General features: G+C 41.5%; 1 protein-coding gene across 1 annotated transcript; it reads right to left on the reverse strand.

Annotated features, from left to right (window-relative positions):
- Nucleotides 1–657: 657 nt before the first annotated feature.
- On the reverse strand, nucleotides 658–24031 carry RAB39A (RAB39A, member RAS oncogene family). The gene is made up of 2 exons (XM_016218200.2): nucleotides 23788–24031; nucleotides 658–3609 (listed from the first exon to the last, which is right to left on the reverse strand). The coding sequence occupies exons 1-2, from the start codon at nucleotides 24012–24014 to the stop codon at nucleotides 3183–3185; spliced, it is 654 nt and encodes a 217-aa protein (XP_016073686.1). The 5' UTR covers nucleotides 24015–24031; the 3' UTR covers nucleotides 658–3182.
- Between the last annotated feature and the right edge of the window lie 778 nt (nucleotides 24032–24809).

The raw sequence follows: 24809 nt of genomic DNA on the forward strand, positions 1-24809 counted from the left end.
GTTTTTTGATGATGTGAAGTTGTATAAATAGATTGGTAAAATTATCTTAATAATAAAGATGGCTTTGGTTGCCACACACAAAAATCATGAAGTACTTTGCGGCTTTGGGAAACCTAGACTAAACTCTCAAGTTTCCAGGCCCAAGAAATCTTGTTTGCTACTATTATGTATACAAAAGCCACATTTAAAAGCACTCTGGTTACATAATCATTTTGGCTTAAGCTTACCATTTAATGAACCATCACATCACCACATGCACTAAAGGTGTTAATTCCACTCAAGATGAGCAATTTCTGCCAGGGACGAGCGTATCATACCATTGGATAGTTTCCCATTTCATTTTTTATCACATTTATTTAAAATATTTAGTAATTAGCTACATCATTCAGTAGTTAAATTTTTTTTTAATTTAGATAGATTTAAATTAAAATTAAATTAATTTTAAATTAAATTAAATAATTTCAGTTATATCTGGTTCATATATGACTTCTAAGACGCTTAGTCAAAATGTTTTGCCTGGAACATATATTTTTACTACTTTGGCATTATTTATCCATATTCTCTATAATGATGTAAGAAAATAGGTCAGCTATTTTATATCTGTCTATGTATAATATCCATATATATGTATACATAATATATATATATACATATATCTGGATAAAAGATATCTGGCTAAGGTTGTATCGTTTGGCAATCTTGTATAAGAACTCAGATCTTTGTAGTCACTGTTCATTTTAAAACTGTTTTACCAGAAATTGCTCCTCTATAACCTCAAAATGACTTAGCCCAATTTTAGTATTTTGTGGATTTAGTTAGAACACATTTCCCCTTTTCTTCACCACACACACAAACATATACACACGCGACACAGCATGGTCATGGAAAGAACCAGGACCAAGGTGTAAGCAGAACCAGAGTTCTAGGCTTGCTTTCCGCTCATGTGCAACCTTGGTCATAATCAACTTTGTGGGGCCCTGACTTCCCATTTGTTTCTTCTGATTTCTTAATTTTACTCTGAATCTTAGCCCAAATATTACTCTTATTTAGTATTACAAAAGGTGTCCACTGAAAGTTAAATCACATTTTATATTTGAGCTATTTAACTTTTTAAGTAGGCACAGGTGACCTATACGTTAAACTGCTGTTAGATATTCAGTTTTTGAGTTTATGCCATTTTGGACTGATGAAAAATTATAATACAAGATTTAAAATTTTAATAGTAAAAATAGATTACTTCACATTTTGGGAGACAGGTATTTTCTTATCTGGTCAATTATAGTTTGAACTCACTCAAGTGAATTAATCTAAGGATATCAAGAAAATGTTGACAATATAAATATTCAAAAATTTTATAGTGATGTTATAATTTATATTCTCATAGTGTTATTAAAATACATGAACCTAGAAAATGTACAAGTATTTAAACATATAATTAAATATCTACTTTGAAGATGCACAAAAACTAGATTCAAATATGACTTTGCTTCAATTAAGTCTTCTGGGATTTCCCTTTCTATCATTTCCACTTCGGAGGAGCAGTGTTTCAGGTTAAGAGGGCAGAGGGTAGACATCAAACCAAGAATTCCCCCAGGTCCACGAGAGCATGGACCTTTTCTGCTCTCTCTGCAGAATGTGGGAATGCAGGGAAAAGAACATGAGAAAACCACTGTAAATATAACAGCATGCCCATGAGCAGCTGATACCAATCTCACATTTGTATGCTGCTTTCTCTATTTACAAAGCTTTTTCACATGATTCAGTTAATTCTCAAAATAATTCCATACAGTAATTCCATAAATGGGGTTATTAGCCTCATTTTACAGGTGAGAAAACGGATGCTTAGAGAGGTTAAGTGACTTACTCATGTAAAAATACTGGTATAGCAAAGGCAAGCTCAGAACCCAGGTTTTTTATTTCTCCTTAAATATTCTTTCTACCATATCCCTTTGGCTTAAAAAAAAAAAAAAAAAAATGAAGCTACTACAGTTTAACAGTAAAAACCTCATGATTCCAAAAAGGCAGCTTCATGGTGCCCCTTTGTAATAGGAATGGTTTACAGAACAGAATAGAAATGTATATTATATAAAATTTGACATTGCATCAAAATGTCCCTACCAGGATGGGAATTTAACCAGTAAGTTAAAAATTAAGACACTCAAAAGTCATTTTGCAGCCTTGATTCATGATTTTATCTTTACTTTTACTGATGAGATGTAAAATAGAAATTGAATGCTAAATGTACCAAACGTCTAACCAACTAACCAGAAAAATCTTTCTTACACTCATGTTGTATTGGAAATGGGGAAATTTAGAAATTTACTTGGGCAAAAAAGCTATTACTAAAAGCATTCTATATTTACCTATATTGATAATTTTGACAATAGTTCAAGGTAAACTGCATTTACTTTTTTGAAAATGTCAGTATAGAAATACATTTGTTTTTCTTGTCTGAATAAGGACAGTATATTATAGCATCAAAACCTCTGTTCATAAGTGGTCCTTTGTTTTTATCTTTACAAATATTTGCAATAAAATGTTTTGCTTGGATCCTTGCATAGCTTCAAAAACCATAAAATTTTCAGGAGCAATAAATCAGAGAACAAAAATGAGTACAAAACTAATTTTCTTATGTTTGGCAAAATTAAGGGAAGATAAATATTTCAGAGAATGGATAAAAACCTGGTACCTTAAAGAAGGAACTGCTACTTTAGCGTAGTTGATACCTCTGAGATTGTTTAATTTGTAAGTGAACAGCGCATTCTTAAATCTACTTTACCATCCAATGTTACTAAGTGAACTCAAGAGAATGTAATTCCTGATAAAATCTTTTCAATCAGACGGTATGTGCACAAAAACTCCATTTCAAACTGTCAAGAAAAATGAGTTATATTGACATATTTGGACATTAAGTTCAGCTATATACTAACAAAGTGAGAATGGGGGTAATTTTGGTAGTTTCAAGAAAAAGTTGTCTGCTTTGCCTGATACTTTAGCAAAATACCCAGTCTTGCGGTGTAACAAGTAAGCATAGTGCTCCAGGTCGAACACCTTGCAAAACAGTGTTCACATGGGCCTATCACTTTTTTTAATGCTTTCATTGCATCGCTTTCCTGTTCATGTTGGTACCAGTCCTGAGACGACTCCCGCCTGTTCTTGGTAGCTCCTCGGCACGTCTGCAGTCAGCAGAAGCACTCTTTCCTGGGCTTCACTGCTTCCTCAGAAGAGTGCACAGTGTTCGGAACAAACCCGCTTTTTACCCCTTCCCAGCCGTCCTGAATACAAATCTCTCCCCTCTTGATGAGCTCATATATGTCTCTTGTCAAGATGGTGAAGGATTCCTCAACATTTGTGGCATCCCTTGCTGAGGTTTCTATATACTTCATACCACAGTCTGCTGACAGCTTCTCAGCTTCTTCCCTTGTCACTTGACGCTGTGAAGCTAAATCACATTTGTGTCCCACTAGCAGAAATACAATCTGAAACGGCTGTACGTGCATTTTGGCTTCTTCCAGCCAGTCTTTCACGTGTTCGAAAGATCGTCGGTTCGTAATGTCAAATACTAAAAATCCACCGACTGAGTTGCGGTAATAAGATCGAGTTATGGATCTGAAAAATAGAGAAAAAGGTTGTAAAAGGACAAGTTGTTCTCATCCCCCCTTTTCAAACAATGTAGCCCCATAATGAAATATGACGATACCTTAATGTGATTTAACTAGAATTTATAAATCAAGCATGACGTGTCTTAAGTGAACAAAAATATGCAAGCCAGTTTCAACTACTGACAACAAAAGTTATGTTTAGATAGACAAATAAGCACTTACATGGTATGTCACGTTGCTCTGTCTTAGGATTATTATTATTTAAAAAAAAAATATGTCTTTATTGATTTCAGAGAGAGGAAGGGACAGGGAAAGAGAGATAGAAACATCAATGATGAGCGAGTTGTTGATTGGCTGCCTCCTGCACGCCCCCTACTGGGGATGGAGCCCGCAACTGGGAATCAAACCGTGATCTCCTGGTTCATGGGTCAATGCTCAACCACTGAACCACGCCAGCAGGGCAGGATTATTTATTTTTATTTTTAAATATCTGAAAGAATAGTAATTATTTTTAATAATTATTAAAAATAGGCACACAGAAAGATGTGAAGAACAGAGATTGCTAGCAAACCAGATCTTATGAATCTCTCCCAGTCATTTAATTCAACAAGCCCCTCTTCTACCAGTGAAGAAAGAAATAAGAGCAAACTTGTTATACTATTAATTACAGGTAGAGTCCTATGCTATACCTGTTCAAGAAACAGGACGTGGTCTGGACTTGGGATGAGGTATGCTGATAATTTTTTGCCTCTCCAGATCTAGTCTCTGCTCTCTGGGCCTCAGGAAGCTGACCCTTAACAGAAAGCTTTCCCAAACTCCCTTTCCTTCTGGCTTGCAGTGGGGTTCAGCCAATGGGAGGTGCCTGCTGGAGACTGGAAGAAAGAGAGGACAGGAATTGACACCCCCTGGCGCTGACCTGGGCTGTGACTTGGCAGTGCTTGTCTTCCTCTGCTTCTGGTCCAGGTTCCTGTAGGGCAGTTCCACTCCCATGGCCATGGCTTTCACCAGGTTCTGGCCCTTTCATCCCATTCCCTCGCCCCTCTGGCCAGGTGGTTAGTGGCTTCCCACTCTTGCTATCCCTGAAGAGCTTTGTTGGTGTCCTTGACCTTTCCTACATTTCTGTAAACAGGTATTTCATTAAACTCTTTTCAGTTAGCTTTCAAGCGTGCCATTTGTTTCTGACTGACTCATGAGGCAAGGCGGCAAGGCCTATACTATTTTATATTTCTTGCCTTTGAATGTATGTTGTTTTCTCTACCTATAATGTCTTCTATCTTTTTTTGCCTAGCAAACTTCTATTTCTCCTTCAAGAGTCAGATCAAAAATCATATATCTGACAATCCTTTCCTACCATTGACCTCTCCCCATTCCCCTCTCTTAGGCACTCCTCTTATATTCCATGAGAGCTCTGGCATGCTGCCATTATGATTATATCAGTTTTCATAATGTTCTGATTGGAGGTGCTGGTATGTCTCCCACTAAATTCAGGACTCCTTGAGGGTCAAATATTTTTCATCTATGTACCCAACAATCATACTACCTGGCAAACGATAGATGTCACTTAATATCTGTTATACTGGATTAATTTTATTGGAGGGAAAGCATTAAGCGTTAGATGAGTCAGAGATTGCATGTGTCTCAGTTTCCAAGTTGTCAATGATTTTGAGCATTGAGGTCATCCTTAAGCAAACTCATCTGTTACTTGCTGATGCATCAAAGATCTTTATGAGGGACCAGTGGTTACCTGGTACTCTTGACTTTTGCTCACTTTCATTATCTCTACTGCTGACATTACAGCTCAGTTCTGTGACCCAACACCACAAGTACCATTTGCTGTGAAGAAAGCATTTTACCTCCTCTTTCTGCCATTTCCTTTGCTTTCCTGTTTCTCCTCAGAATTCCCACCAGAGAGATTCTCAAGTGATTACATATTTAAACATTTTTCTCAAGGATAATTAATTTGTTATTGTTTTGCTACTCATCTTTATATGTGTGAATTTAGCAGAGGTACCGTGCCTTAAGAGAAATCTAGCTAAAGTTATGTCATTAGATTGAAAGGTTTAATTTATTCAGCATCAAGTCTGCATTATTTTTATCCCCCATCCTACTTAATTTACCACCAGTATATATATTTTAATTTATCTTTATTGTTGGAAGTATTACAGATGTTCCCCCATCAGTATAATTTTTAAAAACATGTTTTTGCTCTGGCTGGTTGTCCCATACACTGAAAGGTTAGTGGGTTCGATCCCTGGTCAGGGCACATACAGGAGGCAACCGATGGATGCTTCTCTCTCTAAATCAATAATAAATTAAAAAAATCCTCAGGTGAGGTTAAAAAACCAAACAAACTTGCTTTTGTGGTTGAAAACTCAGTGTTGAAATAAATGCTTATATATTAGGCAGAGGCATGTCTTATATTTCTTCTAGTACCTTGTATTTAATTTTGCAAATAATCCTTTAAAAGTTACAGCAAAGGATATGCAATTATGCTATAAAACAGCACTTATTAATGATTAGTTGGAATAAAGGGTTTCAATATGACATCTGCCATTTTCTATATAATTAGTTGATGTCCAGTTTCTGTGTGTGGATACAGACATTAGGTTTACAATTCTGATATGGTTAGGCTTCAGATTCAGATACAGTTGCCCGAGCGGAGTAGGTTTTCCCTAAAGCAGTTGGGCATCCCTGCTGACAATCATCTAGGGCAGTGATTTTCAACCTTTTTCATCGCATGGCACTCATAAACTAATTACGAAAATTCTGCAGCACACCAAAAATGATATTATGTTTTTTGCCAATCTGATAAAAAAAAAAAAGGTATAATTTAGATTCATTCACACCAGATGGCTGTTGTGTTGGCTGTTGTCATTTTTTAATTTGACAATCTAAGGGAAAAGAGGCCAGTGCCCCTGACTAAATAGTCAGGTATTACATGTTGTAAAAATTCTTGGGGCACACCTGTTGAAAATCACTGGTTTAGGGGAAAAGACTGGCCTCCAGACTGAAAACTAGAACTTGAAAGGCAGCTCTTACAGCGAGGTGGAGGGAGCAGCTCTTTCTTTGGATCTCCTCCCTTGAGTCCGGACACTTCCATCTCTAGAAGTTCTTGAAGGAATTACAAAGAGGTAGGGGACAGATCCTAAAAGAACTGGGTAGGTGGGGCTCCCTGGAAAGAATTCAAGAGTTGATACTGAGTGACAATTCTGTATAAGCAATGACATCTTGTGGCATGTTATGTTATATCTATTTCCTTCTGGGCTTTGAAAGTCTCACTGAATAGAACGGATACTTTAAAGAAAGCGAAAAAATTAGGGAAGAGAAGGGAGAAATAAAGGAAAGGATCACAGTCTGGTCCCAGGCGTGTTATGGGAGAATTAAGAGTTTTGAGACCACACTCTGGCCATACTGGTAAGGGGAGGCTGCACCCCTAAGCCCAGTGTGATGGTGGGATGACAGGGAAGGTGAATTACGGAGCACAGGGACCAGGGTTATAAGCTCTTAGCCATATCTTGTCCCTCCCAGGTGGAAGATCTGCTTTCGATTATACACATTTAAAAAACTCTACTGGTTCTTTTATACCCAGAAAGGTACATATGAGCAATTCCTATCCCATTGTCAAAGAACAGTCCTCTCAGAATGTTCCCTCCTCCTGGCCTTGACTGAAACCGGCCGGTCCCGGGGAGCACGGCTGTCCCTGCAGCCTGCTCAGGTGGCTCATCCAGCAGCAGCAGGAGGAGGTGGCTTCTGCCTCCCCATTGCCACTTCCAGATAATAGTTCTCCCAACACTGTTGTAAAAAAGGCCCCTGCTCCTTTGAGGCTTATGCCATCCAGCTCATCTGTTATCATCTGCTTGGTCATTCCCTCTGCTTTGTTTTCCTTCCTGTCTCAGCTCCTGTCACTCTGCTCACTGATTTCAACATCCCTTCAACTGTCTGGTGTCATCTCTAAGTTTCTTGACTTCCTCATTTCTGATGAACTTTCCCATCCATTCTGCCTTTCCGATCCACTTCCTTCTCACCATCAGAAATGCTCACGACCTCAAAAACGGCAAATTTCATCTATTTTTTGGATCAGAATTTCACAGCCCACCAGCATGCTTTTACTGTGATAATTTGTTAATTTCATTAAGGTTTGTAAGCCACTGACCAACTCTATCACTTTCTACCCATCAATACCCTGCTATCTTTACCTCCTTCCGTATCTTAGTTCTAGGAAACCTCACTATGATTGTTCTCTTGGAAACATCTCAATTCCCAAGCCCCTCTTCCTCTGTCCTATTCATTCGGGAAAACTGTATCCGGATCGGTCCAGCATGCAGAAATCACTCAACCAGGCAGGGTGGTGGCACTGTGAATCAATTATAACCAGTGGGCACTCAGCACTGCCAAGGATACTGCTGGTATCAGGAGAAAGTCTCTTCCCTATTTCTTTGCATTTAGGCTTCTACCACAGGAAGAAACAGAGTTTCCATCCAACTTTTTTCTCCCCACAGGAAAACTGGAGGAACATTTTAGTTCTTTTATTAGATTCCTCCATAGAAGGAAACGTGGCTGCTCTGTCTGGTTAGGGTCTGTTTCTCAGGCGGGCGGGCAGAATCTGTGATCAAGGTCAGTGCTCCTTTCCCTCTCCTGCCCACTTTCTGAATCCTGGATATTGGTTTGCTAACTATGAGAGGCAGGCAGCAGCCATGTCCATGCCCATCACGGAATACCCAGTGGTTCTTAAGTGCCTGGCACATAGTGGGCACTCAACACATTGTCAGTGGGTGAATGGCTGATTTGGTAGGAACCATGGACACAGCTGTTGGGGAAACAGGAGAATTGGTGCAGGGAGTAAGGAAGTTTGAGGGACTGAGATACTAGCAGTACATAAAAAAAGAAAGGTGCCCAACCCTAGGTCACTAAGTTGCTATGAGCATGTCAATGTTGGATGAAGGGGGAATAAATTAAATATACATACATGCATCCTAAATATACATCCCATGAAAATACAGTAGCCAGTAATCTCTGTGAAGTTTCTTTGGGCACGGGGGGGGGGGGGAGGGGAATCCCTTAATCTAGGCATGTTGACAAAACCTCTCCAAAGACAAGTTGTGGTTATCTTATGCTCACTACCAAGAAGAAAGAAGCATACTACTTGGAGGACCTTTTGGAGTTTTGGGGGATACTTGTATAATATTTGGATGTACCTTTCTGACCCATTAGGTGGGAGATTCAAAAGGCTACCAGCTTCACTGGGGCTGAAAGCCAGGGAAGTCCCTTCAGCTGGTCCAAGCTACACTGCAAGCAGCGTTGCCACTTGGTTTGACAGACTGGTATGCTCTGTCAAGCCTGGGGAAGGTTCCGCTGGACAAATTACAGGAGTGATATTTTGGAATAAAGGCATGCTGTCTTTGTCAAGAGCTATTTCACTTTTGAGAAATCGTTTTTGGCTTACAATCTTTCTTTGATAAGAGACAAAACGCCTGGCTATGGAACATCAAGTGACTGCAATCTAAGTGCTCATCAAGAGCTATGTGTTCTGCCCGGCCGGCATGGCTCAGTTGTTGAACCAGGAGGTCACAGTTTGATTCCAGTCAGGGCACATGCCTGGGTTTTGGGCTCCATCCCCAGTAGGGGGCGAGCAGGAGGCGGCTGATCAATGACTCTCATCATTGATGTTTCCATCTCTCCCTTTCTCTCTCTGAAATAAATTTTAAAAAGTTTTTTTAAAAGTGCCATACAATTTAAAATAGCTAAGATCTGGAAACAGCCCAAGTGCCCATCAGTAGATGAGTGGATGAAAAAGCTGTGGGACATTCACACCATGGAGTACTATGCAGCTGTGAAGAAGGGGGATCTCGTACCCTTTGGGACAGCATGGAGGGATCTGGAGAGTATTATGCTAAGCAAAATAAGCCAGGCAGAGAAAGACAAACATCACATGATCTTCCTTGTATGTGGAATCTAAAGAACTTAATAAACTGATGGACAGAAATGATTCAATGACATGGAAGCAGGGATCAGACTGACAAATCTCAGAGGGATGGGGGGATCGGGTGGGTGGAGGGGGAGAGATTAACCAAAGAACTTATATGTATATATGTACAATCCAAGGACATGGGCAATGGTGGGAAGAGGGACTGGGGAGGGGGGTGCAAAGGGGTGGAGTGGGTCACTGGGGAGAAAAAGGGACCTCTGTCATATTTTGAACAACAACAACAAAAAGCGCTATATATTCTGACTCAGACTGGAACTTTGTCACCAAGCAGAAGCAGGCAGGAGTGGAACCTGAGGGGACCTAGGTAACCAGGCTCAAACACCCAGGGTGCCTGCTCCTGCAGCACCCTCTCAGTGTATGGCCTTCTGTGCGTTTCCCTATAATTGAAGAGGGAAAAATTCAAGTCTTCCTTACAGGTGGCTCGAAACAATAAGCTGGCATTGGTCAGCCCCACTCCACTTGAAGCCCAGTGGAAAAGAGAAACAAACCCTCCCATTTGTGGAAGAAATGGAGAGATATAGGTAAGAACTGACACCAATTCATGAGCAGAGGATAAGGGTTTGGCATGTTGGAAAAAACAACATCGGAGGACTGGTAACAAGGAGGTACTGGGGAAGAGGTATGTTGATGGGTCTAGGGTGTGTGAATACTTGTATCCTGTGTGAATATTCACCAAAAACTCCTCTATGGAGGTTCCTAATAATTGGTGAAACAAAGTGTCCTGTCCTAGAGTTAACAGTCAGCACACTTTCACCCTAGTTTGGACTCAAAGTGGTCATGGTGGAGAGATGGAGGCTGTGACTGGGCTCAACACAGACTTCCTCTTACTTGGACTGTTACAGCTTAATACGCAATTTTCCAGCAGCTGCTGACACTTTGGATATGGTACTTTACTCTGGGAGGCACCTCATGGACGGGACACTGACATGTCCTCACCGTAACAGACATTTAGTCTGGACTCAAGTGATTCTAGCACCAGCACCCATGAACTTATGGAATGCCTCACACAGTCATGTCTCCAGACTTTGATACAGACCAAAGACTTCACCTAACAGAGGAAGAAAGGGAAATGGGCCGATGCCATGGAATTCATTGATCTTGTCACTGTCACGTAGAGGCATCTCGCCCTACAAAACTGTGGAATGGGTATTAAGATTCAGTTATGCCCATGTCCAGATTTGTAAAATTTTGGCATGATCCTTCAGGGTGTGTATGTTCTAAACCAGTGAGGAATAGAGTAGGTGGTATTTTCCCCCCCATAAATAGATGCTGTGGTTTGGGAAACAAGGGGTGAAGGTGGGGTGATGGCGCCACACACAATTACACTTAATGAGTCACTAAATTTTTTTGTTGCTCCTAATTCCTGTAACTCTAAGCTATGCTGATATAAAGGTTTTAGTGTCCAAGGGATAAATGCTTTCACTAGGGAACTACGTGATGCTTCTACTGAATTAGCTGAGGCTGCCAACGGGCCATTTGGGGATTCTTATGGCTGTGCGTAAATAGGCAAAAAAGGGACAACAGTGACGTGGGGACCACACTGGCCTTCTGTGCCTCTTGCTGCCCAGAACCCCAGGGATCTTTTGATTCATTCCAAGTCTGGTCCCTCCAGTTTCCCATCAAGTCTCTGTGCCTCAGACATGCTTCCAGTTACTTTCATTTTTTATTAACGTCCTCAAAGGTAGTTTTGTTGCCGGCAACCAAAGACATGATTGATATGATCTGCATATATTTTATAAGAAAAGCAAAGTCAAAATATTTTTAAACTTTGAACAGTTTCATGAGGCCAAATTATTTTTTAAAATTACTGTGCTGAAAAACACGTGAGGTCTGTCCTTAACAATTTTAAGTGTAAGTAGAGAATTATTCACTATAAGCACAGTGTTGTACAGTAGGTCTCTAGAACTTTTTCATCTTGCATGACTGAAACTCTATACCTACTGAACAGCAGCTCATCTCCTTCTCCTCCCACCCCCTTGGACTACTTTAGATACCTCATATAAGTGGAATTATTTGTCCTTTCTGTGACTGGTTTACTTTATTTAGCATAAGGTCCTCAAGATACATCCATGTCGTAGCATATTAGAGGCTTTTTTTTTTTATGGCCAAATAATATTCAATCATGTGTAATGAATATTCGTCCACAAGATTTATTCTTATATATTTGCTTTAGAGTAGAAAAAGTGGTCACCTTGTTTATGTAAACATTTTTAACTAATGTTCCCCTTTAATTTTATTCTGAAATACAGACGAATGATACTGAGAGTACAAAAGTTTGCTTACATTTACAATGAGTTATGCAATCAAGTGTGAATGATATCCCTTGGTGAATTTGGAATTTTTGTTTTACACAAATGACATGATTCCTGAGACTCTAAGATATGTAAACAATATCTCAAATTAAACAGTTATCTAGTTTTCCGGAAGGTGCTTGAAACAGGATGCTTCTGTCACACACAGGACAGAAGTCCACAGGCCCTAGAAAGTTCAAAATTATTTATACTAGTTACTTACATATAAAATTTTATCTGAAAGTAGCAAGGTTATATAAATCTGCTATGCTGTTATTATGATCTTGGTTGGATGTGCACAGGCCTCTTTAAAAAGCAACAAAATACAGAGCACTTGCTACTTACTTAGGTAAAGTGAGCCAGATGCTCCATCCTGGAAAAGCCCTTCTTGCGGCTTTGCCAATTGTAAAACCGGCATCTAGAGGACAGAAGCACTTTGATGCCAAAGGCTGTTGGCAGCAAGCGGCCTATGAAAGCATTAGTCTCATGAGAGACTCCGTTCACCATGACATTACAGTTCTCCGCCCTTCTGGGAACAGACGTCATGTTGATGTTTTATTTACCTGCCTCTTGCCGTGTAATCCGGGCCTTTCTGACTGCTTTCAGGAGACTAAACAAGTCTCCCTGTTCCTTTATTATTACTGATGCCAACAGTCCCTGCCCTTGCCTAAGATTCTGAAACTTGAAGCTTATACCTTACATTTTTCTTTCTTTTTTAAAGAAAGTTGTTGTCTTTTTATTTTATTTTTTTTTAAAGTATGTTTTTATTGATTTCAGAGAGAAAAAGGGAGAGGGAGAGAGAGAGAGAATTATCAATGATGAGAGAGAATCATCGATCGGCTGCCCCCTGCACACCCCCTACTGGGGATCGAGTGGGCAACCCTGGCATGTGCCCTGACTGGGAATTGAACCGTGACCTCCTGGTTCATGGGTTGACACTCAACCACTGAGTCACACAGCCCTGGGCTTATATTTTTCTTTATACATACAAACATTAAAAGTGTTTTCTTTTATAATTCCAGGGTCTTTCCATCAAAAATCAGAAATGATTTCACCAGTGTCCTGTTTGAAGGGTGAAGGCCTGATTGCCAGCACTCAGGGAGCTGAGTGGTGGGAAAGACTAGACAGTCTTAGTGTCCAACGTGCTCAAATTTATTGAAGGTCCTTACTCTTCCTGTGTGTGTCTTTGTTTTATTCTTTATTTCTTGGTCCTGCCAGTGTGGCCCTTCACCCAGGCCCACTGTTCCAATGTGCATTGGCTTTGTAGACTTTCACACCATGCCTGTGTCCCAAGTATGACTGATTTCTTCTTACTGTTCTTCCAGTCTCTGCCTCATTTTCTCAGAATCTAAAAGTATTTTTGTTTATTTGTTTGTTTGGGTCTGTGCAAAGCTTCTTTGACAGAACATGCATATGATCTAAAAGATAACACTCTGACACGAAGGCAATGCACAGAAAAGAAAAAACAACAACAGTATTCAGACATCACTGCAAATAAATACCCCACACGGATGAAGTTATAAATGTAACATTATTTCCTATGAATCAACACTGTAATAGGAGGTAAAAATAGGGCTCCCTACAACTAGGAATAAGAAATGCTCATTCCAGGAAAAGAACTCTTTTATTCTTACTATTTATTATAATTTGTCTTTTATTTTGGAGGGGGGAGGACACTTTTTCTTCTTCCTCTTCAAGTACCAATTTGACACAGCCTCACTCAGCAAACCGGACAAGACACAGACCTGGTTTGCTAAGAAGCTTTACCAAGTTCTGTTTCCTGCAATTCACAGTGATTAGTTACCCCAAGCAAGAGAATATATAAGGTCCTTTTCTCACATTTGTAAAGCATACTATGGCTCTTTCTCTTATTACTGACATATCCTTCATGTCCCCGCCTCAAGGACCACCCTAGGCAGAGGTGACAGGTCCTCCCTTTGGTCTGCCACTGAAAGTTATTTTAGTCGTTGCCAGCATTTACTGCAATTATTTTATTATCATCTTTCTGTGCCACGAGTCTGAGAAAAGCCTCTAACTGGCCCCCAGTATCTACTCTTGTCTTCCTTGGAAAACACAACTCGATGAGTTCTAGCTGGCACATGGCAACTCACCAGAGGCTATATTCCAGCTCGCTTGCAGTTAGCTTTGGTCATGTCACTAAGTTTGGATCAGTGGGACATCAGAGGTTATATGTGCCGCCTGAGAGTCATCTCTTTGTAGTAGCCACTTGCCCTGGGCTTCCTTCCTCCTTCCTGCTTGCAAGGAAATGGCAATGCCTGGAGAACCCTGGGAACAGAGGTGGAGGCAGAGCCACCCTGGAAGCCCACAACTGCTCGTTCTGGACTAGTGTCATGGGAGAGAGACGCAAAGTTCTATATTATTTAAGTTACCATATTTGGGCAGTCTCTTTGTTACAGCAAGGTAGTCGGTACTCTAGCCCGTATAGAGACAGCATGGACCTTGAATGTGAGAGATCTTAATTATTTTTATATCTAGTGCCTGACATACAGTTAAGCTAAATAAATGCATGAATTTCCACAAGTAAATCATTGTCCTGGTTGATTTTAGTTTCTCCAGAAAAAAATGGGGCAGTGTTGAAAGGCTGGAAAGCTACTTTACTTCATAGTATTTTTGAAACTTTAGGGTGTCATAGGTAGTATTTATGTGTAGCTTTGCCTAATACCTGACACTTTTCCTTGTCTAACAAGGCAAAAGACTTCATATAAATTTCTCCACAGCAGTGGCAGTGTTCATTTCTGTTCTGAGTGGAGCACTGCAGCCCTGAGTACTGCCCGAAGGGGAGGGGTGAGTGCCGCTGCAGACAGAGGTGTTTGCTGTCGGTCACCGGCACCACGTCTCTTGTAGAAGGCCCTTTCCCTGTTTGTTTTCTGATTATAGCAGCAAAACAGATTGTGTGGAGTGGCAATTTTAAAAGTGAACTTCCCAGAACTATGTATTATCAGAATTGATTAAAAGTTACTGAATTAGAATCATACAGTATTGGTTTTGTAGGCATTTCACTTTAGAACGATTGAAAATATCTTATTAAAGCAATATCTTATGTTCCTTGATATATGTGTGCGTGCCTGGGTACTTCAGTAGCTCGCCTTTCTTTTCCACTGCTTGGCAGAGCAGACTGGAAGAAAGCAGAATTCCTCTAACTTAGATAAAAATAACCAGTTCTTGCCCTGGCCGGTGTGGTTCAGTTGGTTGGGTGTTGTTCCATGCACTAGAGGGTCGTTAGTTTGATTCCTGGTCAGGGCACAGGCCCAGGATTGCAGGTTCTATCCCTGGTCAGGGTACATAAGGGAGGCAACCAGCCAATGTTTCTCCCTCACATCAATGTGTGTGTTTTTTTTCTCTCTCTCTCCCTCTCCCTTCCTCTCTCTCTAAAATCAATAAAAATATATTTTTAAAAAATAACTGGCTCTTAATATACCAAAATTAATAGTCTCAGATTATTCAAAGATATTTTTAAACTTTCAAGTAACATGGCTATGGAAGGTAAGAAATCTTTGTGTTAGCCAAACTGACTGATAAAATGGCTGAAAATTTCTTCTTTCTTTTCTCTCAGGCTGATCAAAGCCCTTTCATTCATGTGAAAACTCTAGTGTGGTGATCCATACACTCACAACTTCATCTCGAACTTTTCTCTAGCCCTTGCTCTGAAAGCTAAGTGTGGGCCAATGTATCAGAATAGGTGGTCACCACTGTAGTGTAGTGAGAGGAAATTCCAACACCCATCAGCCACATATCTATAGGTAGGACCCTTATTAAGTTGTTTTCAACTATTAATAATTCTGTGTCTTGGTTTCCCAGCTACTTCTTTCTCTAAAGCTAATATGGAGTATCTGGGGATGGCTTTTTTATTGAGATGTGAGAGAGTACAGGAAGGAAGAGTAGGTCAAGGTTTCACTATCTAAAAACAGGAAGAAAGAAAAGTGGGAAACCCCCAAAACCCGAAGAATGGGCTTTATCAACTTAGCAATGTTGCCTACTGCAGGCCCAGGCCCTTTAGACATTTGGTGTACACTATTTAGTTTACTTCAGGACATATAATCGACTTCGTATCTCAATGCAGCACTGAGGCCATGGCGACATATGCTAAATCAATGGATTTATTGAAGAAAAAAAGAAATTAAGAAAAACAATTACAGGTTTTTAAAATTACTGGTTAGGTTCTTGAATGTGCTGATTATGCAATCACTCAAAATGGTCTGAATTGCCTGAGTGGACAGCAAAAATCTTTAGAGTATAAAATATGTTTGGCTACATGGGTCATCTTTTTACATTCTACCTCACTTGCTAGAAATGATGCTGGCTCGTTCTGACATAGCATTTTATTCTGAAACACCATGAATAGACACTTTTTGTGGTGACCACTCATTTCCTTCATCTGGGAATTTTTCTTTCCCAAAGGGTAGACCCTTACAGATCTGTACACAGGTACACAACACATACCTAACATATTTGTATTATAATATATTTGTATTATATGTAAGTGAATCTTGCTAACCTGACTGTGGAGGAGCTGCTTTGCTGGTCTACTTGACCAGCCAATGAGATATTTTCTTGAAAGAAACTGAATAAGAGGCTCAGAGACCAAAAGAGTTGGGAGCTGACAAGCTGAAAAATGAAAATAAACTGGACAGAAAATCCACAAACTCTCGTTGTCAGAGTTTCCATACTTTCAGACACCTGTGTAATCAGTGAGTTTTTGTCTTTCATGAGATCTGCACTATATATAATTTATCCCTTGTTATCTAAACCCATTTGGCTAGATTTCTGTTACTTATTACACATCACAACTTAATTTTAACCAAGACATTGTATTACCTGATTACTCATTATAAAAAGACAGCCTAGGTTTCCATTGTTTCCAATAACTTGGAACCTTGGAACTACAGTAGATGGCAACGATTACAATACTTAATTGTGAACAATCTCTGCTCTGTCACCTATGTGATCATAAACCTGCCTATCCATGTAGGGATCAAATGAGGGCCCTTTAAACACACACACACACACACACACACACACACACACACACACACACACACACAAAACTGTTTAGCTTAGGCATTTTAAAAGTTCTCTTTAGGAGAAACATAAAATGTTCACATTGCTTGCTTTTAAAATTATGAGCAGAAAACATAAACCACCTTTAAACATTAACTTCATATGAATATTTTGAAAGGGTAGAGGGAAAAACAGAGACATAGGGAACCAGAGGGACAAATAAGGAGAGAGGAGCTAAAAATAAATGAGAGTAGGAGACACATTAAAATTAAAAGGAAGCAGAGAAAAAGAAGGGTGAGAGGAAACTGCGTAGGGACAGACAGATAAAGGAAAAATTAAAATCAGAAGGTGAAGGATGGAAAGACTCCTGGGGAAGAGAAAGATACACAGTGAAGAGGAGCTAAAGGAAAAGAGAGGCAACAGGCAGGCGGAGAGGGAGAGGCCTAGCATGAGAGGCACCCTTAAATTTTTTGGGGGGTGGGAAGGAATGGGGGAAGGCTGTCTCTTATATAGCACTTGCTGCTTACAGCTCTTTGCTAAGTTAGTTTGCTGGTTAACTAATGTCCGCAGGTTCTCCCATTGCTCCAAACCTCAAAAGTTGAGCAGTTCTGCTCAAGGAATGTGACTAAAGCCACTCATTAAGGCAGTGTCTCTTAAACTATACTCCTTAGAACACCAGTTATCATAGATTTTCACATTTAAAAATAGTTCCTGAAGCCCTGGTTGGTTTGGCTCAGTGGTTAGAGTATCAGTCAGCAGACAGAATGGTTGTGGGTTTGATTCCTGGTCAAGGGCACATACCTGGGTTGTGGGTTCAATCCCCCGGGTTGAGGCAGCCAATCAATGTGTCTCTCTCCCATCGATGTTTCTCTCTCTCTCTCTCTCTCCCCCCTCCCCACTCCCTTCCATTCTTTCTAAAAAAAATTTATGGAAAAAATATCCTCGAGGGAGGATTAACAACAACAACAAAAATAGTCCCTCAAATAAATTTGGAAAATGCTAGATTAATCAAAGTCAAACAGATTTCTTTGCCACAATACTTCTTAGAGCCTTAATGATATGCATCTAAGAGAATGCCATATGGAATACAGGGATTTCCAAACTTACTTGATCACAGAACCCATCCTGTAAAATGAATCCCAAGGGATGAGTATTCTGCAGAACACGCTCTGAGAAGCACTGCATTAGGAGGAAATTATGCTCTGAGCTTTATAACCAGTGCTGTAACTATAACACCTCAAAGGTCACACAATATGAAAGGAAAAAGGAAAGGTCAAATCTGGTTTGAAGTCTAGAGGTTTCCTATTCCCTACAGCCAATATTGCTATTTCTTTACCTCATTTTATTTTCATAAAAGTGTTATTTATGGGAAAAGTTTGAATCACTCTACCTGATGTCAAACTATACTACAAGGCCATAATAATCAAAACAGCATGGTATTGGCATAAAAACAGAAATATAGATCAATGGAACAGAATAGATAGCCCAGAAATAAACCCCCGCCTTTATGGTCAATTAATATCTGACAACGGAGGCAAGAACATACAATGGGGTAAAGATGGTCTATTCAATAAATGATGTTGGGAAAATTGGTCAGATATGAGCAAAAAAATTAAACCAGACAACCTTACACCACACACAAGAATAAACTCAAAATGGATTAAAGACTTAAGCATTGGACTCGAAACCATAAAAATCCTAGAAGAAAACATAGGCAGGAAAATCTTGGACATTTCTCATAGCAATATTTTTTCTGATATATTGCCTTGGGCAAGGGAAACAAAAGAAAAAATAAACAAATGGGACTACACCCAACTGAAAAGTTTTTGCACAGCAAAGGAAATCATCAACAAAACGAAAGGACAATCCACTGAATGGGAGAATATATTCACCAATGGAACATCTGATAAGGAGCTAATATTCAAAATTTATAAAGAACTTATAAAACTCAACACCAAAAACAAACAATCCAAATAAAATATAGGCAAAGGATCTGAAAAGACACTTCTCCAAAGAGGACATATAGATGGTCAATAGACATGTGAAAAGATGCTCAATGTCACTAATCATCAGAGAAATGCAAATTAAAACCACAATGATATATCACCTCACACCTGTCAGAACGGCTATCACTAGTAAGTCAGCAAACAAGTGTTGGTGAGGATGTGGGGAAAAGGGAGCCCTCATGCACTGTTTTTTGTAGTAACTCCATACTTGAAGTTACATCAAAAAATTAAAAATGGAACTGCCTTGTGACCCAGCGATTCCACTTCTGGGAATATATCCGAAGAAACCCAAAACACTAATTCGAAAGAATATATGCACCCCTATGTTCATTGCAGTGCTGTTTACAATAACCAAGATTTGGAAGCAGCCCAAGTGCCCATCAGCAGATGAGTGGATAAAATAGCTGTGGTGCATTTACACAATGGAATACTACGCAGCCGTAAAAAAGAAAGAAATCTTACCCTTTGGGACATGATGGATGGACCTGGGGAGTATTATGCTGAGTGAAATAAGCCAGGCAGAGAAAAACAAGTACCACATGATTTCACTTATATGTGGAATTTACTGAACAAAATGAACTAACAAACAAAATAGAAACAAAGTCACAGATACAGAGAACAGACAGAGCTATAAGAGAGGAGGGGAGTTGGGGGGCTCGGTGAAAAAGGTGAAGGGTTAAGCAAAGGAAAACCCCTCATAGACGCAGACAACAGTATTGTGATTACCAGAGGGAACAGGAGGTGGGGGAGGGAGAAGAGGGTAGAAAGGGGATAAGTGATGATAGAAGGAGACTTGACTTGGGGTGGTGAACACACAATACAATATACACCCCAATAAATTCAATAAAAATTTAAAAAAATAAGAAAATAAAATTTATATTCTTACATTTGATTCTCTCCATATTTCTAGCCATTCCAATATTTATCCTTATTAACACTGTGTTAAGCAATATTCTTGTTTCCCTTCTTGCTAAGCCTTTTCCACTATGATGATTAAAAATTAAAAGTGGCGATTGCTAGTTTCCTTGCAATCCCTGCCACGCCAAATCCATCTTCCCTTCTTCCTGGGCACATGGTAGCCCAGTCTAAGTGTGACCTTACAATTAATTTCTTCTCAGTGAATTGAGAGCTGAAGTGATTTGCACCATGTCAGTCTCACTTGCTTAAAAGGAACACCGCCTGATTTAGATCTTTTCTTTTCCCTTCCCCTGAGCTGGAACACAGTGTCCACGAAGATGATTATGTCCTAAAGATAACAGAAAACAGAAGGAAGGTACCTAAATGATGGCCTGGAGGAGAGCCACTCCACCAACTTGGACCACTTCCCCTAAGACTGTTTGCTACACAAGAGAAATAAATTCCCATCTTTAATGACAGTGCTGTAATTTTGACTCTCCTTAATACAGTGATTTAACATTTATCCTCGCTAAAGCAGTGTAAATAAAAACTTAACATTTGAATGTTATATTACAACTTACATTATGCTCACCTATATATTTTTCTAAACCAGAAATTTTCATCTCATGGCACACATAAACTAATTACTAAAATTCTGCAGCATGTACAAAAAATATATTTTTTGTTGATCTGACAAAAAGAAAAATAGGTAAATTCTGATTCATTCACACCAGACAGCTATTGTTATGTTGGCTGTTGTTATTTTTTGACAATCTAAGGAAAAAGAGGTCTGTGCCCCTGACTAGTCATACTGCATGTTTTAAAAATTCTTGTGGCACATGGGTTGAAAATCGCTGTTCTAAACCTTCTTGATTTTTTTCCCCCTTTTATTTTTTGCAAGTAGTTATTGTCTGCGGGTATGTTAATCTGAAGATTGAAAACAAAGGCTTTATTTGCCTATTATATCTTAATAAAGTTGGGGGGGGAGAAAACTAAGGCTAATTGTAGTTATAATTATTGGCTCACTATTTTGTTATTTTGTAACATATTTGTCTATGTTTTCAAGCTACATGCCAAACTGTCTAAAGGAGGGTCCTTTTTGTTAGTTTATATCTAATCACTAACAAACCTCCAAATATAAAATTTCCCAAATTCCTAATGGAATGATTACGACTGACAGGAATATATCTTCATGAACTATAGCATCTTCCTATGAAATAAATGTTCAAGGATATCTATTATTCAAAATAAGTATCTATAGTTTCTTGAAGAGAGATACAGAATAATTTAACAATAATTGTTTGTTTGTTTTTTAATATATCTTTATTGATTTCAGAGAGAAAGGGAGAGGGAGAGAGAGAGATAGAAACATCAATGATGAGAGAGTCATTGATCGGCTGCAGCCCGCAACCCGGGCATGTGCCCTGACCAGGAATCGAACCCCAATCTCCTGGATCCTAGATCGACGCTCAACTGCTGAGCCACGCCTGGCTGGGCTAACAGTAATTGTTTTTTTTAAAAAATGATTTTATTAATTTTAGAAAGAGGAAGGGTGAGGGAGAGAGAGAGAAACATCAATGAGAGAAAAAAATCAACATCAATGGGCTGCCTCCTGCACACTCCCTGCTGGGGATCGAGCCCGCAACCTGGTCACATGCCCTGACCAGGAATTGAACCAGCGACCTCCTGGTTGATGTTCAACCACTGAGCCACGCCGGTTGGGCTAACAGTAATTGTTTTAAGTGCAATTTTATGGTGAAACATCCTGCTAAATGAGAGAAAATCAACTATTTGGAGGTAGCTACTGAAATATGTATGTATTTATAAATATATACCTTTGGTAAAGAGCCAGACAAAATAAAGTATGACTCATTGTCAGTAAACATTTCCTAAATGTCCTTGCATTATGGGAGTTACTGTCTGGTTTTAATAATGTATATAAAATGAATTACTATTTACATTCTTCTTAAAGGTAATGATCTATTTAGCAGAAAGGTCTTTAAGATCAAAGTAACTATCCTTTACTCTTTTGTCAATAAGTTCAGAAACTACTTTTAAGGAAATAGTTAGATACAATAAAATTTACCACCCATATTTCTTGTAGTTGCAATTCACAGTAGTAAATGCTTTTTTTCTGATCCTGAAATATTTTAGAGTTTATATTTGATTTCAATCACAGGTAAAGGAATTTGCGATCCATGTTAGTATGGTAAAACTGCAAGGAATCTTAGAGATCATAATGGCTCCTTCATTTCACAGATGAAGAATCAGAACTTTGAAAATTATTTTCATTAAAGGAAGCTTCTTGCTAGGCCTGGGTTGCTCCGTGGTTGAGGGTTGACCTATGAACCAGGAGGTCATGCTCCCGTTTCTGGTCCTGGTGAGGTTGCTGGCTCCATCCCCAGTGGGGGGCCAGCAGGAAGCTGCAGATCAGTGACTCTCTCTTATCACTGATGTTTTTCTCTCTCTCTCCCTCTCCCTTCCTCTCTCCGAAATCAATAAACACACACACACACATATTTTAACGGAAGCTTCTTGAAGAGGGAAAAAATATCTTCATGAAATTCTATGTATTGTAAAATTCAAATCAATAGCCTTTAACACCTTTCTGAAGGGTTGGCCTTATCATCTTTACACTTCATACATAGGAAAACTAAGGTATAAGCTAGCTAAGTAGTTCATTTATTATCTCTGTGACTGCGTGTCATAGCTGGGATTGGAAGCCAAACCTTTAAAAGCTGGAACAATCTCACAAAAGTAGGCTGATCTCATAGGGAATGGATGCTGGAGGGGGTGTGTGTGTGTGTGAGGGGAAACCACGTTTGGGAAGTCCCCGCATGCCAGTGGACTGTGTTTCACATGCCCAGGGCTTGCTGAAGACTGCAAAATGCTTGCTTATGGTTTCGAAATTGTTAAAAATCCCCAAAGACTACAGTATATCACATTCCCCACCTTCCTCTAAAAAATAAATAAATAAAAATCCTAGACACTTAAAATGTGCTTTGTATCTGGTTCAGTCTTAAACATCCGGGAAATGCATACAATTGACAGTTTTTATTTACATAACACGAATGGCCTTTGCGGAAACCCTCCTTCCAGGGTCTCAGCGGACATTTAGGATGAGACTGACTTACTCGTTGGACTCTCTCCTTCTCTGTTTAGAAACGTATATTCTGATGTATCATCACCTTGCTACGTTACAAATACAATCAAGTTCCCGACAAATCTCAGTACATCTCTTTTTCCAAACACCAAAGCATCCAGGAGGACAAACTTCTAAAAGGGCCCCCAACCCTTAACCAAACCAAACCAAACCCCCTCAGCTGTGCCGGTGTCCCCGAGGCTGCATCTAGCTGTTGTACAGGAAGCACCGCCACGGGCCATGCTGATGACCGCACCGGGTGCGGGAGGCGTTCGGGCGGTCACCGCGCGCATCTCGCCTGCGCCGCGCACAGTGCGCTCCTGCAGTGAGCAACCTGCGCCCGAGCGCTGCCGGCGGGAAGCTCCGGGATCAGCCGCCCGCGGCGCGCCCGACCCTGCAGTTCTCCGGGGGGCCGCAGGGGGCGAGCAGCGGGCTCAGGGAGGGAAAGGGGAGCTCGGAGGGGGGCGGCGGGTCGGGCTGTGCGCAGAGGGCGCCAAGTTTGGGGAGAAGGCAAAAGGGGCGCCGAAGAGTTGGGGATCAGAATACCACCAGCAGCGGCAGAGAGGGTTGGGGGAGAGGGGTTCGGTGAGGGTGACCAGGGTAAAGGAAAAACTGAAAGGGGGCGCAGGAAAGAAGTGAGAAATTGCGGAGGAGGAAGTCGCCCCTGGAAGAGGAGGGGCGAAGGGGAAGCGAGAATGGAGTGTGTGCACTTTCGACAGGGAAGGGCACCGAGCCTCTCCGGACGCGGGCTCCCGCGGCGAGCGCTTGGGGAAGGGGCGCCCGGGCGGACGGAGGGGTCGGCGCGGGGCGGAGGTCCCCCGTGTCCCGGCGCCGGCGGCCCTACCTGAACCGCTCCTGCCCCGCCGTGTCCCAGAGCTGCAGCTTGATCCTCTTGCCCGGCTCGATCTCCAGCAGGCGGGAGAAGAAGTCCACGCCGACGGTGGGGTCGCAGGCGGGCGAGCGCAGCCCGGGAAAGCGGCCCTGGGTGAAGCGGTGCAGGAGGCACGACTTGCCCACGGTGGAGTCCCCGATCACGATGAGGCGGAACTGGTAGATCCAAATGGTCTCCATCGCTCGCGTGCCCCGCGGGCTCCGGGGCCGCCCCACCCTCCGCACCGCCGCCCCGCAAGTTCGGCGGCGGGAACTGTCCGTTCAGCACCTCTGGGTGCCCGCCCGCCGGCTTCCAGCATATTCCAGCGGCTGCGGCCGCCGCCTGGTCCCCGCCCTCTCTGGAAGGAGAGGCGGGGCCGACCGGGCCTGGGCCGGGGGGCGGGGCGGGACCGCGGCGCGGGGGAGGGGGGAGCAGGCGGGCTGCGCGCGGGCTGCGCGCGGGCTGCGCGCGGGCTCCCGCCCCGACACCTGGAAATCACTCTCCCTCAAAGCTCACTGGGCGCCGACGCGGAAGTGGGTGTGGTCAAAGGACGTGACAGAATCAGCAACCAATGGGAATGAAGCCAGGGCCTCTCTCCGGGATGGCCAGCCAATGAAAAGTGAGAAGCATTTTCTCACGCGCGTCAGGGCGGGCTCGTCAGATTCCGGCTCTGATTTTGGAAGTGGCGGGGGCCCGAACCTGGGGCGCTGCAGCTGCTGCTTCGTGAACGGATTGGACCCGCTCTGTGGCCTCCGTTACTTCCCAGGTTTCTGGAGATTCTAGTTGCGGCCGCCTGCTCTCGGCCCCGGCGAGCGTCACCGCCGAGGCGTCCTAAGGCTGGGAGTCGGCGAGCGCGACGGGAGTAAACGTGCCGAGCGAGCCCCGGGGGCGGCCGCAGGGCCATTGCTCCTGCCGCCAGCATCCTTTCCTCACTGCTCAGTACCGCAGAGGAGTGAGAAAAACGCCAGGTATCATCTCCATACTCGCTGGGTCCC

Source organism: Miniopterus natalensis, chromosome 11 (assembly GCF_054644295.1).
Source record: "Miniopterus natalensis isolate mMinNat1 chromosome 11, mMinNat1.hap1, whole genome shotgun sequence".
Lineage (NCBI taxonomy): Eukaryota > Metazoa > Chordata > Mammalia > Chiroptera > Miniopteridae > Miniopterus > Miniopterus natalensis.